The sequence below is a fragment of the Trifolium pratense genome, linkage group LG3 (assembly GCF_020283565.1).
Source record: "Trifolium pratense cultivar HEN17-A07 linkage group LG3, ARS_RC_1.1, whole genome shotgun sequence".
NCBI lineage: Eukaryota > Viridiplantae > Streptophyta > Magnoliopsida > Fabales > Fabaceae > Trifolium > Trifolium pratense.
In genome coordinates this window covers 52,075,535-52,090,517 of record NC_060061.1, presented here as the reverse complement: position 1 = coordinate 52,090,517, position 14,983 = coordinate 52,075,535, and the positions used below count along the sequence as shown (strand labels likewise).

Below are 14,983 nucleotides of genomic sequence, written 5' to 3'. Positions count from 1 at the left end.
ATGGATAAGATCTTACAGTATATAGGATGTGTTTCGGTTGATGATTTAAGACTTTGAAGCTTGAATTCCTCACTTATTATTGTAGCTGCAAACATTATTTGGGGATCAAATTCTTTCATTGCTTTATTCTATACTAAGTAAGAACATTTTTACTAGTCATTTTGTAAAAAAAATTATTTTTTTATTTTATACACTACTAACAAGTGACATATCTACAATGTCATATTATATTTATACAACTCATACACAGTCTACTTCAATAATAAAATATTATACAACTCTTAAACAACTCATACTTTTTTATTTTTTTGTTTACAATTAACTTTGTCTCAAATTAAATTAATATTGATTAAATTATTTTAATAAATACATGTGTATATATATGACTAAGTATAATGAGAAATTTTTTGTCAAAAAAAAAAAAGTATAATGAGAAATAAAAAACAATAAATTTAAAACAATGAAAAATACATAAATATGATGAGAAATACTTCATCCGTCCTAAAATATAAGCAAAAATGAGTCAAAATAATATGATGTATTATATTAAACATTTGAACCAAATACATTAACTTTAATTTTGTGACCAATTTTTACTTATATTTTAGGACGGAGGGAATAGATGATGAAAAATATAATAAATAATTTCAATCATTCTATTGTGCAAAATGCTCCTAAATGTGTTATGCTTAGACTTGGTGTTTTTTAAATTTTTTTTTCTTCTTTTCATGAATATGCGTTCTAATTCTTTGCATATAAATGTTACAAAATTGTATAGAGGGTCATTCAACCCTAAGACACCACCATCAACATGATGGTAATCAAAATTCCTATCACATGTGTGTCATTCATCCTCAATAATCATGTTTATGCAATATGATGCATGCTTACATTATACATTTTATTGTATTCGTGTGTGAAGCGTATGTCTGACGACGAAAAATCGAGAATCGAGTTTGTAGTACTCTAGATACTCGTTCCACATTCTTTCTTTATCAATTCTTGTTGGGAAACTATCTTTGATCTCTTTTCCCCTTCAATTTATTTTTCAAAACAACTCCATAAAAATAACTAGTGGCTATTTTCTTCACAAAACAATTCTTCTCTCACCCACACAAGTTACAACCGACCCACTTAAATAAGTCAACATTAAATTATAATGATATCATTGTTTTTTTCTTTTTTTGTCAAGTTATCTAGTTGCTAAATTCCAATAATGTTTATAGTAGCTACCAACTAAATTACACTTACCGAACAATGATATCATAGTTTAAAATAAGCTATTTGATCCACCGTATAAAGGATGCCATATTGTGTTCTAATATCATTTTTGAATAAATAATTAGTGTTGGAATGCAATTTTCATCGTGGTAGCAATATACCATCAATAGCTTTGGTGTTTTCGTGTTGAGCAAGGCAAGGATTAGATCATAAGTCACCCTTAGAAGGTTTCAATTTTCAAATCTAATTTAACGAACAAATATTTAATCACAATTTTGTGTTTTACAAAGTGATTAAATTAAGTGTGTGGCTCACTCCGTAATTAATAATCAAATAGATTATGCTCTTTCCTTTAGTAGATTATGCTCTAATAAAGGTAAAAATGATTAAAGCCTACAAAAAGGTTGTAGTGATCACTTGTACTTAGGGATGACAATTTGACTCATACCCATAAGGTACTCGTAAAAATTACCCGTAAAAGGTTGTGAAGATATTTCATATTTATACTTGCCCTTGAAAATAAAATGAATGAGATTTATTGATTCTAAATATATTAAAGAAATTTAAAACCAAGATGAGATATTAATCTTGAATTATATATGTCCAAATAATAATCTTTTTGTTTGAATTGTGGCAAGCACTCAAATTTATTGTTGTCGGCAGTTGGGGATTTTAGAGCTCCAAAGTCTCATTCAAATTTCAAATGTAATTGATGATAGTTGAGACTTTAGGTGAGATGCCTTGAGATTATGGCATCCTTTATATTATGTTTAAAAGTTTGTGTGTCTTAGCACATAAATTTGCATTATCTTGTAGTTTTAAGTATTTTAAGGGGATTTCGTCAAAAAAAAAAAAAAGTATTTTAGGGTGATTAGTAAAATACTTATTTACAAAAAAATAAAAAGTGTTTCTACTTTTTAAGAGCATCTCTAATAAATGTATCTTAGTGAGTTTCATAGAAGTATGATCCATTCCTTATTATTTTTTCTCTATATTGGAGGAACTTGACGTGGTTGGTGGGTAAATACGCTCAAATTATGAAGGCGGTAGATTAGAAAAAACCTAATTTTTTATCTATGTTCATCCACATGTGCGCTTTGGTGGTGTTGGTACATGATCTCGTTATTAGCATTCATTATAAAGTGTGATTTTTTTGCTCAGACAACTGTCTATTGTTAGTTTTTGCTAAGGGTAAGAATCGAACCACTGACCTCTTTATCTCCACTAACACATCCACCCTCAGCCATCGAGCAATCCTTATCCTTATATATAACTCCTTGTACTTAGGGTTTTGGTTAATAATATTTGTTTTATTGATTCAAAAAATACACAAAAGCTAATCTAATTTTTTTATACAAAGCAACATTTAATTAGAAATAGAGGGGATAGTATTTTAGCAGACTGCTAAACTTATAGTAAGTGAAAATATGACCCGTTTTTTTTTTTTATAAATAAATATATCAACTTGAGAATAAGCTTGAAAAAGGCAAAAAGAGTGAAATTTTTCAACAAGGTATCTTCCAAAAAAAATCACTTACTGATAATTCATATATTATTTTTTTCATCTACATAAGATGGTCACTGCCTCACAGAATTGAAATAATATACAAAAGAAAAAACTGTGATAGGACAAACTATTGAGTAAGAGGTACACATTCAAGCTCAATTTCAAGCACACCTCTCTCAACATGTTGTAGCCTCAATGAGATTTCTTGTCTCACTTTTCCTTCTTCAAGTGAGATTATTCCATCTTTCACAAGTGTGTTATCACCACTTGCTACCCATTTTCCAAGCTGCATTGACTCATTGATTGAAGATTTCTCATATGCTTTTGCTGCTGAAACAAGTGGTTGAATATCTATTTCAGCCTCTCCCATAAAATCATCATTTTTGAATGAATCTTTGTCATATACAATCTGCATGTAAGTAACATATCAATAAATCTGCATTTTTTCATGATGGCTCGCTCGCATAGAAGTTGTAAACAATTGAACTTACCACTTTAAGAGGAGGCATGCTCTCAGGAATCGATAGCATTAGACATTCATTCCAAACTGGATTTAAATTGTTCTTTATGACACGCGTCTTTACCGACTGCAATAGATGTTACATTTTGAATGTTACATCTTCCTTTACATGCATGCATTATGATAATTAAGTAGTTGTGACATGAAGAAATTAAACTTACTTGGTGACCAAGAGAAAGGATGACATAAGGGTCACTAGTCATTAAATCTCTGATGGCTAGGTTGGTGCCTTTTACCACATTAACCTTAATCAACCCGACAAATTCAATCATACCTGCCTATAACAGTAAATTGGGAGAAAGAAGATTCAGTAGTCAAGAAGAAAGAATAATTTAATATTCCGTTCGGTCCTTTTTATAAGAAACAACACACTTTTTAGATTCATTGAATAACTGATGTATCTGGTATGTAATATAGACAAAACCTATAAAGTTAACAGTTTCTTATAAAAAAGACCGGAGGTAGTAGTTTGATACTTATCATATGTTTCAAATCACATGAAAGACCATATATATGTTTTTTGTTCACTATAATATAGTCATCTTTTAGTTTTGTCGAAACGATCCCTGTAATTTTTTTCTTTCATTTTAGTACTTATAACAAACCAATGATAACTGAAATGAAACAAATAAAGTTACAAACATCATTTCGACAAAACTAAGAAATGGGGAATTCTCAACATAGATAGCATTCTTTACGGCATTAAATAACTTCGAATTCAATTTATTTGGCAGATGTAATGAAATGAAACATTACCAATGAGCCACTCTTTTTTGTCTTACACTCAGACTCTTTTCTTCCCCAACTGTTTCGAAATGTTAGCCCGAGACGATTTTTAGTTGTTTGTTTATCATAGCGTTTTTTGTCTACGTTGGAGGAGGAACTGGTCTGACCGGATGAAGAAGTTCTTGTATGACCAGATGATGCGTGGTCACGTGAAGAAGTTCTTACGTGACCACCTGAAGAATGTCTTGTGTGGGATGGAAAGGGACAAGACAAATTCTCCTCAGTATCCAAAAATTGTTGAAACTCATATTTTCTCCTGAATAATAAAATTAAAATCGTAAAACACAATGTTATCATTCCTCGGGAGAAATATGAATTGGTTATGTGCGCATGTGTCTTTTTTATCAAGTTACCTAATATACTCGGAGCGCTCCTCAATGGAAGAATTCGGTTTAGGTTTTTTAATATTACTTGGCAAACAAGCTTCATACTTCTTATTGATAACTGTATTTCCACCCAAGTGGACCAACAAATCAACTTGTTCGTCTGTCCAATCATCTAGACTCAGTGACAGAACCTATAATAATGTCAAATCATGTTAAAACTTCAATCTGCAAATTTGCAATTAAATGCATGTAAAAACACAGTTTCAAACATGTTTGGATTACTTAAATAGTTGTGACTATGCACTAATTTTGATTACAAAGTTGCTAAGAACATTTTTTAGTATTCATAAACATATAATTGTTCCATTCACAAAATATTTCAGCATATAATTGTTCTCACAGTTTCTAGGGATTAATGTTAGGAACATACCTTAGATATATGAACTCCTAAGCTTCTGTGTATACCAGAGCACTTAATGCAAATAAATACTCCGAGACTCGCAGACCTGATATTCGAACAATGCAGTGAAATAAATCAAATGCGAATAATACGAACTAATGATATTAGAGTTGTTTCATTAAGGCATCTTTAGCTTCTAGCTATGACTTAGACAATGAACAATACGATTTGTGTATCAATAACGAGTTTATGATCGCAATATAATTTTATTCAAATAATGTACATGTTAACAATGCATGTAAATTAAGTTCCTTATAAAGCTGGTACTTACACCCATTTTGGCTCTGATGATCCACAATCAGCGCAGAACTTGTTTCCAGCTTGACGCATCAGATTGTCTAACCTTTCCTGTGGACCTAGTGATCGGAAATATGCAGAAATAGTATAAGTTAAAATATTAAGGGCATGTTAGATTGACTTATTTGAGCTTATCTGCTGGAATAAACACTCGTGAGACAAGTCCATAAGTTTCTCTCAGTTTATTTCCATAAACTCTTTAGAATAGCTTGTGAAAACAACTTATAGTATGAAAACATATTGACTTTATTTTATCTTTTGTTATCGAAATAGCTTATGCATAAACAACTTATGTGAAAACAACTTATAGATTATTTTATCTTTCTTAAGAAGGTAAATTGGCAATTCATAACATGTTGTGAATCCCCACAAGAGCATTGAATCTAAAAAATAGATTATTTATAAAAGTAAAATACCTGTTAACATCCATCGCTCTCTTTGACTTTGAGAATTCAAACTTGGTGTTTCAGTGCAAAAGAGATCGTAGAGGCAAGATCCTGACCCTACAACTTAAACATTAAATTTGTATAGTTAGTCTGCCATAATACCATTATACATTGTGATTTGTGAAATTGTTAGAATGCATCACTATGAAGTTAATTTTGTCATAAGCATGTTTAACCCAAATAAAAGAAGAGGAGGGGAAAGGAGAAGATGAATAACACCGTTCTATCCTATGAACCGAAGCATTGACACAATCATAGACACCAAAAACGGCATTGACAATGACACAAACACCAATATTAATTTAAAAATATAGAAGTGATTGAATATAACTACATGTATATGTGTCGTGTGTACCTGTGTCAGGCATTGACATGTATTGGACACCTGACACGCCTTTAATCTGAAATGTCGGTGTTGCATAAGTTCTATTATATACAGATGACCTTATTCTTCTTGTCTATATTATCAACCATTCATTATATAACTTTGAGGGGAAGGGAATAAAGAATGATGCAAAAGGGACTGATACGGATTGAACCTAACTACACCTCAAAACCATCGTTCCAAAGGGGAGGATTGTCCCATTCTATATGAAAACTCACACCGGGTTCGTGACTTATGATAGAGGACTCCAAGTTGGGTTCTTGAATCCCAACTTGCACATGGAAATCGGTAACAGGGACAGAAAGTTTTTACCTGCCATACCGTTGATATCAGAATTGTCTTGATGTATAGACATCTCCATCCTCAAATATATTTGAAAAGAAATCAAGGAATGGAACTACAATCTGAAAACATCCATGTAATTGTCAACTGTTTCTCTGCATGAAGATAAAAGGGCACATCAAATATTTCATCTTGATCAAATTACAATTGGAAAATGAAACTGACCAACATAAAAAAACACAAAGGTTGTAATGAAAATGACATAATACAAGGTTGAATTGAAGATCCATAAAACAACTCAAAAAGGCAATTAGGATTGAAATTTGATGAATTAAGAAACAATATTTCCAACAGAAAATCTTACAGATCAGATAATATCTTTCCTCCACTTGAAATCAGGCATGAGTCAATTGCAGCTTATTCTCTGCAACAACAACATAAAGAAAAAAAACCAAATTATTATCAAAATAAAAAATGAAAACATGGGTTATGTAATTCAACGAAGAAACATACAATGTACTAAAAAAAGATAGAATTTTTTTCAAATCAATCTTTGAGGAAATTGGTATATGATCCCTTTGAATAATGAAAACAAAAAAGAGGAATATATTTCTGGCAAGATTACATATTTTATGATTTTGATTTGAAAAAAAAAATGGAAATCATTGGTGGCATGAAAAGTCAATGAGAAAATTAAATTATATTACATTAAAAATGAAGATTTTGTTGTTGTTGTTGTTGTTGTGGTGATGAATGTTTGACTCACCAAGGAACAATGATGTTCAGAGAGATGTACATCATTTGAACACACTTACATGAAAGCGTGTTAAATCTTGTACATTGCAATTTGACAAATTTATTTAACACACAGATTGCTTTCATAAATTTCTCTAACCCAAAAATAGTACTTTCTAGTTTCTTTTTCTTTCACCTCTCAAAACAAATATGCATTTTTTTAAATTTAATTCACCAAAAGAATGATACTCCTCCATTGCTTTTTTTAATTCACCAAAAGAATCATACTTCCTCTTATCTTAATTTTTATTGATATATAAAAATAAATGTTTTTTTTTCACATAATAAAAATAAATGTTATCGTATAAAATATTGTTCAATTTGTTTCGACGAATATTTCAAAACATAAACTTTTTATAATTTTTATAATAGATAAATAAAAAGATATTAGCTATCAAAATTCTAATGAACATGTGTGCAGTGGTCAAAAGCGACACTTAAAAAGGTACGGATGGAGTAGTTTGAAAGAAATCGAGTTCGATTTTTTAGATGGAGCAATTTATTGGTCAAACTTAAATTTTACTTATCTCGTAATCAAACTTGAGTTTAGTAGAACTCCCTTACCGGAGGATTATCCCACAAAAAAAATGCATTTGTTTAAGAAAGTGACCTTTTTTAAGTAATGTGGCGAAATTTACATACCGAAACTTTACCGAATGTCATCTTTTTTATTAAATGTAGCGAGATACATAAGAGCATTCTACTGCTCGTGAGACTCAACCAATTGGGAGGGGAACTCGAACTATTTAATATCATTAAACGATTCAGTGGGCCGAATACTAGCAGTAAAAATAAAAAATAAAAAATAAAAATATGAGACTAAGTACCCACGCATGAAATCAAACACCATATATCTACCTCCGCCAATGGCCATTCTTGTCCCCAACATGAAACTTTATCCATAATAACATCTTCTAAACTTGAGGCCTGCACGTTTCTTATGTTTGGGGTCAACGAATAAACACGTTGAGATTTTGTATCATCAAAGTTTAGGTAAGAGGGAATTAAGAGTATGTTTAACGGCACTTTCGATAACGTGTAATATAATATAATATTGGTTTCTCAATTTTGTTTGCATACAAACTTGAAAGAATGAAATGGACAAAGTCACAAAACCTTCTAAAATTACTCACTCAATGCTCCGGTCCTAGACACACGGTACATCTATACCATATATAAAGAGGATACGTGAGATTTGGTGTGACATTTTCATAATACCAATAATATCTTAATTTTTTTAATGACAACAAAAAAAATTATTAACAAACTCAACATAATGTAACACATTTTTTTTGGACATAATAGGTAGGCGCGGAACGCGTCTGCCTGACCCATAGCAATAGTAAGCAAGACACTAATAAATATAGCAACCTCACAATTTTCATTAAATTGAAAGCACACCATTACAACTAGGAATCCAATACACCATCTATTAACAAAAGTTACAAACCACAATTTGCATTAGAAACCAACCAACCATGAACATCTGCTTTCTAACGACCACATATTTCAGAGACTCGTTACTATATATTTATATTTTCTCCTTGTATTTAACTATAGTTAGTCTTTAACTAGCTTAGTTATATTAGAGATAGCCTTGTATATAAACTACTTCAATGAATAGTTTACATTAGTTTTTGCATTTTACAAGGCTATCTCTTCCTTTTGTCTGCATACCAAGAAGACTCATAACTTTTATCACTTAAATTAATTCATTGTTGATAGGTAATTTAAAACACTAATTAGAGATAATATAATCTCCTTTGAGATATTATCCTTTTTTCTTCAAATCATCACATAGGTGATGTTTGTTCACTACAACAAAAGTGTGTTTTAGCTTCAAAAATTTTAGCGTCAGCCACGACACGGACGCTACAAGCGTCCCCATTGTGTCTGTTGGGCGGACTCTACATCTTTTTTCAATTTAATTTAAATTTTTAATGAGGCATTAAATATAGCGTCTGCCAAAGCAGACGTTACTTAGAAGCTAAAGAAATTAAAAATACAAAAATATGTTAGTGTCTATAATGGCAGACGCTAAATAGACCAAATTAAGAAAAAAAATATTACAGTATATTATAAAACACTTAAATTAATAAAAATATTAGTTTTCGCCAACAATTATCTTTCCTCTCTGATGAACTAACCCTCAATCTCACAAACCCTCAATCTCATTAAACTCTCTTCAGTTCCCAACTTCTCAAATTTCACACAAATCCACAATCTAAGCCAACTCTTTTCTCAATCGAACCCGATTTTGCTAAATTGGATAATCTTTTCCCTATAATGTTCACGTTCTAGGGATTTGCTTTTCTCCCTGAATCATCATCTCTACGATAGTACTGCAATCCAATCCAACGCCATCTGAAGTGCTTGATATATAGCAGGGTCTTCAGACCCGGCCATTTCCCAAGTCGCTGCTGCAGCCAGCCACCAGGAACCCGTCGGAGTCGCGAAAGGTAGGTAGCTCCCAAACCCCATCGGCCTTCTCTTGCCAGCGAGGTTAGCATCACAATTAATCTTGATAATACTGCTAATAGAAACAAGTAGGATTGTGTTGCTGATACTCAGTTAGCAGTTTCATATTCCTTCATACTTTCTAAAGTAGCAGCCGCTGCTGTATTCGTAGATTATTTGAGTTTGTATTTGTACACAGCAATTTCTGGTGAAGGAATATCACTAATTTATTTATTTATTTTCTGAATTTCAGCATAAGCATCGTTATCTGGTGTTTCTGTTCAACTCATGCAAGTCCTTTACTACTTGTTGTAAACTTTCAATAACAACTTTCAACTATGGCGCTTTCCGGAACTGCCTTATCCTTCAATGTAAGCTTCTCATTGTTTTAAACCTTAAAACTTTGCTTCTTTTTCTTATTATTTTTTTTAGCGGAATTTAGAAGTCTCTTTTATAGGTTCTTTAAAATCACCACTTTAGAGTATTTGTGTGTTGATCAACGATAAATTGATTTAAAACTTCCTGGATTTAATATAGATTCAATTCAACTACTTGAAATGGAAATTTTGGAATGATTTATAAGTTTTTTTTTTGTCAGTAACCTAGTGGCTAGAAATTTCATTATTTAAGGTGAATAAGTGGGTTGTCCGGGGGTTCGAACTACGGCCCCTGCATATAAACTGCGATGTCCCTGCCAATTGAGCTAAGCTCACGAGGAAGAAATGATTTATAACTCTAATCGATTGAATGTTAGTATTTTGTTTACCTAGAATTTCGTTGAATGATTGAAAAAAGGGTGACCTTTTTATGAATTTTACTTAAGGAAATCGTACTTCATGAAATGCTGAGGAATAAAGATGAAGTTATGTTTTCCCTTTCAATCTTGATTAATTTTGAGTTTTTTCATGAAGGGACTTTCTTCTACTCTCAAGGAGTTTAATTTCTCGCCGGGTTTGTTCATGAATAGTTTTAACAAGCGACATCATGTTTGTCTGTCATCCTTTGAGCCAAATAGGTTGGTTTTTGGAAAAAGTGAAAGAGGAAACCAACTATCTATTTCTCCTAATCAATGCCTCAAGTTTCAAATGAGAAGATTAGGTAAGTTTCTTTTGCTTCAACCCTTAAAAATCAATTCAGGGCTCTTTTTGTATAATATTATAATTGAGTAAATCGTCATTTTAGTTCCTAAATGTGTAAAGTTGTGTTTACTATAGTCTTTGAATGTATTGGAATTGAAATTACAAAAACATCATCGATTATGTTTTTTGTTAGTGATTTTGTGGACTAAACTTATTAAGAGGAGACATTTAAGGACTATTCTAACTAATGAAAGACACATTAGTGGATCAAACTCTCTAAGGACAGACAAATCCAGGGATGTTTTTGTAACTGTAATACATTCAAGCAATATAGTGAGAGCCCTTGACACGTTCAAGGACCTAAACAACTGTTTATTATAGTTTGTGTCTAGTGAACGAGCATAGAAATTGTTGGTTATTTCTTTCTGTTGTCTTGATTTTGCTGCAGTCTGATTATATTTTCATCCATGGCCCTAACTATTCTGTACTAACTATTTTACTAAATTTAATGTTTCATTTTATGAAAATGTCGTTGGTTTCTCTCAGGGACACGACAGGGAGTAAAAAAGCGAAGACTCAGAGAGTATGTTGAGTAGCGAGAACATTGCATTAGATGAAAAAACTTTAGAGGAGGAGTTACAGAATGCAATTGCTGAGGAGAATTATGCTAAAGCGGCAGAAATAAGAGATACTCTAAAAAGCCTTCATAAAGATAGCAAGACAGAAGTGCTTGGAGCAAACAACAAGTTTTATAATTCATTCAGGAATGGTGACCTTGCAGCTATGCAAGCAATGTGGGCGAAAAGGGACGAGGTATGCTGTGTTCATCCTGGTTTGAAAGGAATTTCCGGTTACGATGATGTTATTGAGAGCTGGAATTTTGTATGGGCTAACTATGAATTTCCCTCTCTGATGAACTAACCCTCAATCTCACAAACCCTCAATCTCATTAAACTCTCTTCAGTTCCCAACTACACAAATCCACAATCTAAGCCAACTCTTTTCTCAATCGAACCCGATTTTGTTCACGAACCCATTCACCAATCTTTCTCTACCTCAGAATCTGTGTTCAACCTGCGTTCACTAATATTGTTGGATCCGTGTTTCTCTTGAATAGCTTCAATCTCCGTGCGCTTTTTTTTTATCAGGTTTGGCGAAAGAGAAGATTGGTGGATTTAGAAATTGTCACCACATATGAAACGAAGAACCCTAAAATCAAAGGAATTGGAAATTGATAGTCACGGAAACTTCTCTCAACTCGCTAATTCTCTCCGTCGTTCAGTCATCATTTCACTGCCGATGACTCCTCCTTCAATTGGTATATCTCAATCTTGCTCCTTCATCTCGATCTCTAATCTTCTGAGTTCACTGACTGTATTTTCTTTGTTTACGTCTATTTTTTCCTCCTTAGCTAACCGTGTATTTGGATGATGGTGGGTTGAACAAATTCTCCCTCCCACTATTGATTGTTTTGATTGGCTACCATTTACAAGCTAACTTTCATTTTATTATAGTATATTGTATTCAAATTCTGATGAATTGAAGTGTTTCTAATTTAACCACACCCATTTTAACCAATTTTTTTCGATTCTTATGAAAAACTAATGATAGACATTGACTTAAGCCTTCAAAGTTTGTACCTACTTTGTGCTTAAAACTGAAATTGGTTTTATATATGCAGGTAAACCCTATGAATCTTGTGTCCAGGAACAAAAAGATACAAGATATTTCAATCTTGAAGGGTCATTGCCAAGACCTTCTTGCTTCCATGCAGGTGATTTTTTATTGTTATTCTACTTCAATGCATTTTAGTGGGTTCTATATGTAGAATTGGATTTTAATTATGTTAGGTGGTCGTGTCTTTATTGGTTGTCCATAGCTACATGGTGTTTTCTTTGGTAATAATATAGATATGTGTGTGTTTGTGTGTGTGAAATGGAAACAAGAGCTAGGATTTGTGTTTGGATCTTGAGTTGTGCATGATTTTCTTTGAATTTGGATGACTTTTGATGTGCTTGCATGATGGCTAAGTTATCCAATATGTTTAAGATTTATTTTAGTTTAAGGGAATTTTTCTTTTGAATCGTTTAAAAATGCACAAGATCAACCAATAAGAAGCTTGCTGTTGCATTATCTTTAGATAATTACACATATATGTACTTGCATATAATTATCTACCTCTATGACAAAAATACTTAAAAGATTTACTTACCAATATATGGCTTTTTATTATCTATCTCTATGCATTATCTCTTTAAAGTGTTGATGAAGATCTGACTTACCAGTTTCAGATTTACTTACCAATATATGGTTTTTTATTATAAAATTAGTTTACCATAGGGAATATATTAATATGTTCTCCAAGAGTGTAAGAAACCTTTTATAAGTATTGCATGTAACACTCTTAATTTTTAGTAAATGTGTCCATAAACACTTTGAATTTGATCTGTTCCTCAAATCAAATGGACCGATCTCTTGAAGAGAAAATTTTACAATTGGTCAGTATAGAGAAAAAACTCCTAAATTTTATTCATACTTATACTTACAAATCATGGGCACATATTGTTTAATTGTTTACTTGCACATGATATTGCATGTTAGTTTTGCTAGTGGCATAGTGTTGATATTATTGAAGGCTTAAATTTTGGCATTTTCAACAAATATTACTAATCTTACCAAGAGGCTAATAACGTATTAGTAAAGAAGTTGAGTTTGATTATCTTTGATAATAACTTGGTATTTACTCTTTGTTATGTAAATTGAAATTATAGCATTTTTGGGAAAGTCATAAGCCACTAAGCTTACCTTGCCACACTCACTAGTCTTCTATACTCACTTTGAAACTGAATTTATAATTTCTAGCTGCTGGATTTATTGATTTTTCAATTTTCATTTTCATAAAATATGCTGGTACATTTTATGTAGTGGGAATTTTGATTGAATATTTGAATGCTTAAATATGCAGGACAGACATCTGGAACATTTGAGTCAATTGACAGTGCTTTTGGGGTTTGTAATGATATTAGTGTCATATCGATTTACAGGAACAACATCTAGAACATTTGAGTCAATTGACACAAAATGAAGACAGTCGAAGAAGATGATGAAATTAAGTTGCACATCATTGCCACTATTTCAGCACTTGTACCAAAATATCTTGCTTATGCTAGATTGGTATAATTGAATCTTTTAACATCTATATATGTACAATTGATATGCAATCATTTACATAGGTCGAAGGTAGGTGAATTTCTATTAAACCGGTGTATTTAAAGTTTTCCTAGATTCATAGGCATATTGGTCCAAGGATGCAGTATGAGTTATACTAATGACATTATTTTTGTCGCATTTCTAAGTTATCAATTGTATAAATACAATTGTGTTCTTGGCTTTCTTTTATGCCTTTGACTCTTTATCTTTGGTTTTGATGACCTTAATGAGTACATTGGTAGAGATTTTATGATTGTTATCTTTGGTTTTGATATTTTAATGAATATATTGGTAGAGATTTTATGGTTGTGAGAAATTATGGTCGAAAACTATGAAAGATAATAATTTTTTGATGTATTTTTAGAAATACAGGATAGGTTCCTTTCTAGGATGAGTTTTTTAAATTAAAAAATAAAAAACAAAAGCGTCTGCTTTAGCGGACGCTATATAATTCAGAAACTAAAATATAGCATCTATTTAGAGCAGACGCTACATTTAGCGTCTGTCAAGCGGACTCTAAGGGTGACGTTTTATAACACCAATATATATGTGTAGCGTCACCCAAAACTCGAAGCTACTAGCGTCTGCCTCATAAGCATGTCACTAGCTTCCGCTTAGCATCTAACGGGACGGACGCCAAATAGCGTCTGCTGGACGCAACTGTCTAGCTTCGGGCATTTAAGTGTCTGCCACGACGTAGACGCTAAGCTGACGCTAAGTACCTTGTAGCGTCCGCTTTTTGCCATTTAGCGTCTCTTTTTGGCCGACGCTCCAAAGCAGTTTTCTTGTAGTGGTTTGGCAAAAGATGTGTGCCTAATAGACCTCACACCAAAGGAGATTCATTCCACGAAAGTATCACATTCTTCTCTTCTTCTTCTAGAAATATAATCATTTTTTGATAATATTGTCATGGTAAAGGAAATTATTATTTTCTTTTTTTAGTAAGGAATTAAAATCGTGGATCAATTTTATTAAAAGAAAATGTATTTCTTGTAATTGGGTTTTTTTGTCTTTCACTTAAGCATAGTATGTTTTTCTTTTCGAGATTTACTTTTGTTACCCTATTTAAGTGGCGGACACCCCCCAAAAATATTTTACATTTATAATGTCCGCTACTTAAGTAGTAAACAATAATTTTTTTTTTATAAAAAAATTCATCTTTATAACGTCGAGAAACGCGTATGGTGTGTAATCGGAAGGTTAACAAAAGGA

The 14,983-nt window shown here is 32.0% G+C and overlaps 2 protein-coding genes across 10 annotated transcripts; one reads left to right on the top strand and one right to left on the bottom strand.

Moving 5' to 3' along the window:
• Window positions 1-2,510: 2,510 nt before the first annotated feature.
• LOC123913262 (probable ADP-ribosylation factor GTPase-activating protein AGD11) lies at window positions 2,511-7,161 on the bottom strand. Of its 5 annotated transcripts, none has more exons than XM_045963950.1 (11): window positions 6,997-7,161; window positions 6,595-6,654; window positions 6,261-6,385; window positions 5,534-5,626; window positions 5,092-5,176; window positions 4,791-4,866; window positions 4,388-4,551; window positions 4,005-4,290; window positions 3,410-3,526; window positions 3,220-3,315; window positions 2,511-3,137 (listed from the first exon to the last, which is right to left on the bottom strand). In XM_045963950.1, exons 3-11 carry the CDS (start codon window positions 6,307-6,309, stop codon window positions 2,856-2,858), a joined length of 1,248 nt encoding a protein of 415 aa, XP_045819906.1. In that variant the 5' UTR covers window positions 6,310-6,385; window positions 6,595-6,654; window positions 6,997-7,161; the 3' UTR covers window positions 2,511-2,855. The 5 variants fall into 5 exon arrangements, with proteins under 5 accessions (XP_045819906.1, XP_045819909.1, XP_045819908.1 ...); XM_045963953.1 differs by having other exon boundaries at window positions 2,624-3,137; window positions 5,534-5,620; window positions 6,938-7,156; XM_045963952.1 differs by having other exon boundaries at window positions 2,638-3,137; window positions 5,534-5,620; window positions 6,997-7,156.
• Window positions 7,162-9,172: 2,011 nt separating this feature from the next.
• On the top strand, window positions 9,173-13,746 carry LOC123913261. 5 transcript variants are annotated; one of them, XR_006811609.1, is made up of 7 exons: window positions 9,173-9,527; window positions 9,736-9,853; window positions 10,394-10,580; window positions 11,108-11,374; window positions 11,710-11,879; window positions 12,243-12,335; window positions 13,527-13,746. XR_006811609.1 is itself a non-coding variant. In XM_045963945.1 (6 exons), the coding sequence occupies exons 4-6, from the start codon at window positions 11,147-11,149 to the stop codon at window positions 13,644-13,646; spliced, it is 441 nt and encodes a 146-aa protein (XP_045819901.1). In that variant the 5' UTR covers window positions 9,176-9,484; window positions 9,736-9,853; window positions 10,394-10,580; window positions 11,108-11,146; the 3' UTR covers window positions 13,647-13,746. The 5 variants fall into 5 exon arrangements, 4 of the variants coding, with proteins under 4 accessions (XP_045819901.1, XP_045819900.1, XP_045819904.1 ...); XM_045963945.1 differs by lacking the exon at window positions 11,710-11,879 and having other exon boundaries at window positions 9,176-9,484; XM_045963944.1 differs by lacking the exon at window positions 11,710-11,879 and having other exon boundaries at window positions 9,176-9,527.
• The last annotated feature ends 1,237 nt before the right edge of the window (window positions 13,747-14,983 follow it).

Bases quoted from the DNA above. Each gene is read 5' to 3' on its own strand.
- LOC123913261 (XM_045963945.1), top strand. From the start codon at position 11,147: ATGTTGAGTAGCGAGAACATTGCATTAGATGAAAAAACTTTAGAGGAG. The intron at 11,375-12,242 runs GTATGCTGTGTT...TTATATATGCAG, and splicing joins TGTGGGCGAAAAGGGACGAG to GTAAACCCTATGAATCTTGT. The intron at 12,336-13,526 runs GTGATTTTTTAT...TTAAATATGCAG, and splicing joins ACCTTCTTGCTTCCATGCAG to GACAGACATCTGGAACATTT.
- LOC123913262 (XM_045963950.1), bottom strand. From the start codon at position 6,309: ATGGAGATGTCTATACATCAAGACAATTCTGATATCAACGGTATGGCA. The intron at 5,627-6,260 runs GTAAAAACTTTC...TTAATGTTTAAG, and splicing joins TGATATCAACGGTATGGCAG to TTGTAGGGTCAGGATCTTGC. The intron at 4,867-5,091 runs GTAAGTACCAGC...TTCGAATATCAG, and splicing joins TCATCAGAGCCAAAATGGGT to GTCTGCGAGTCTCGGAGTAT.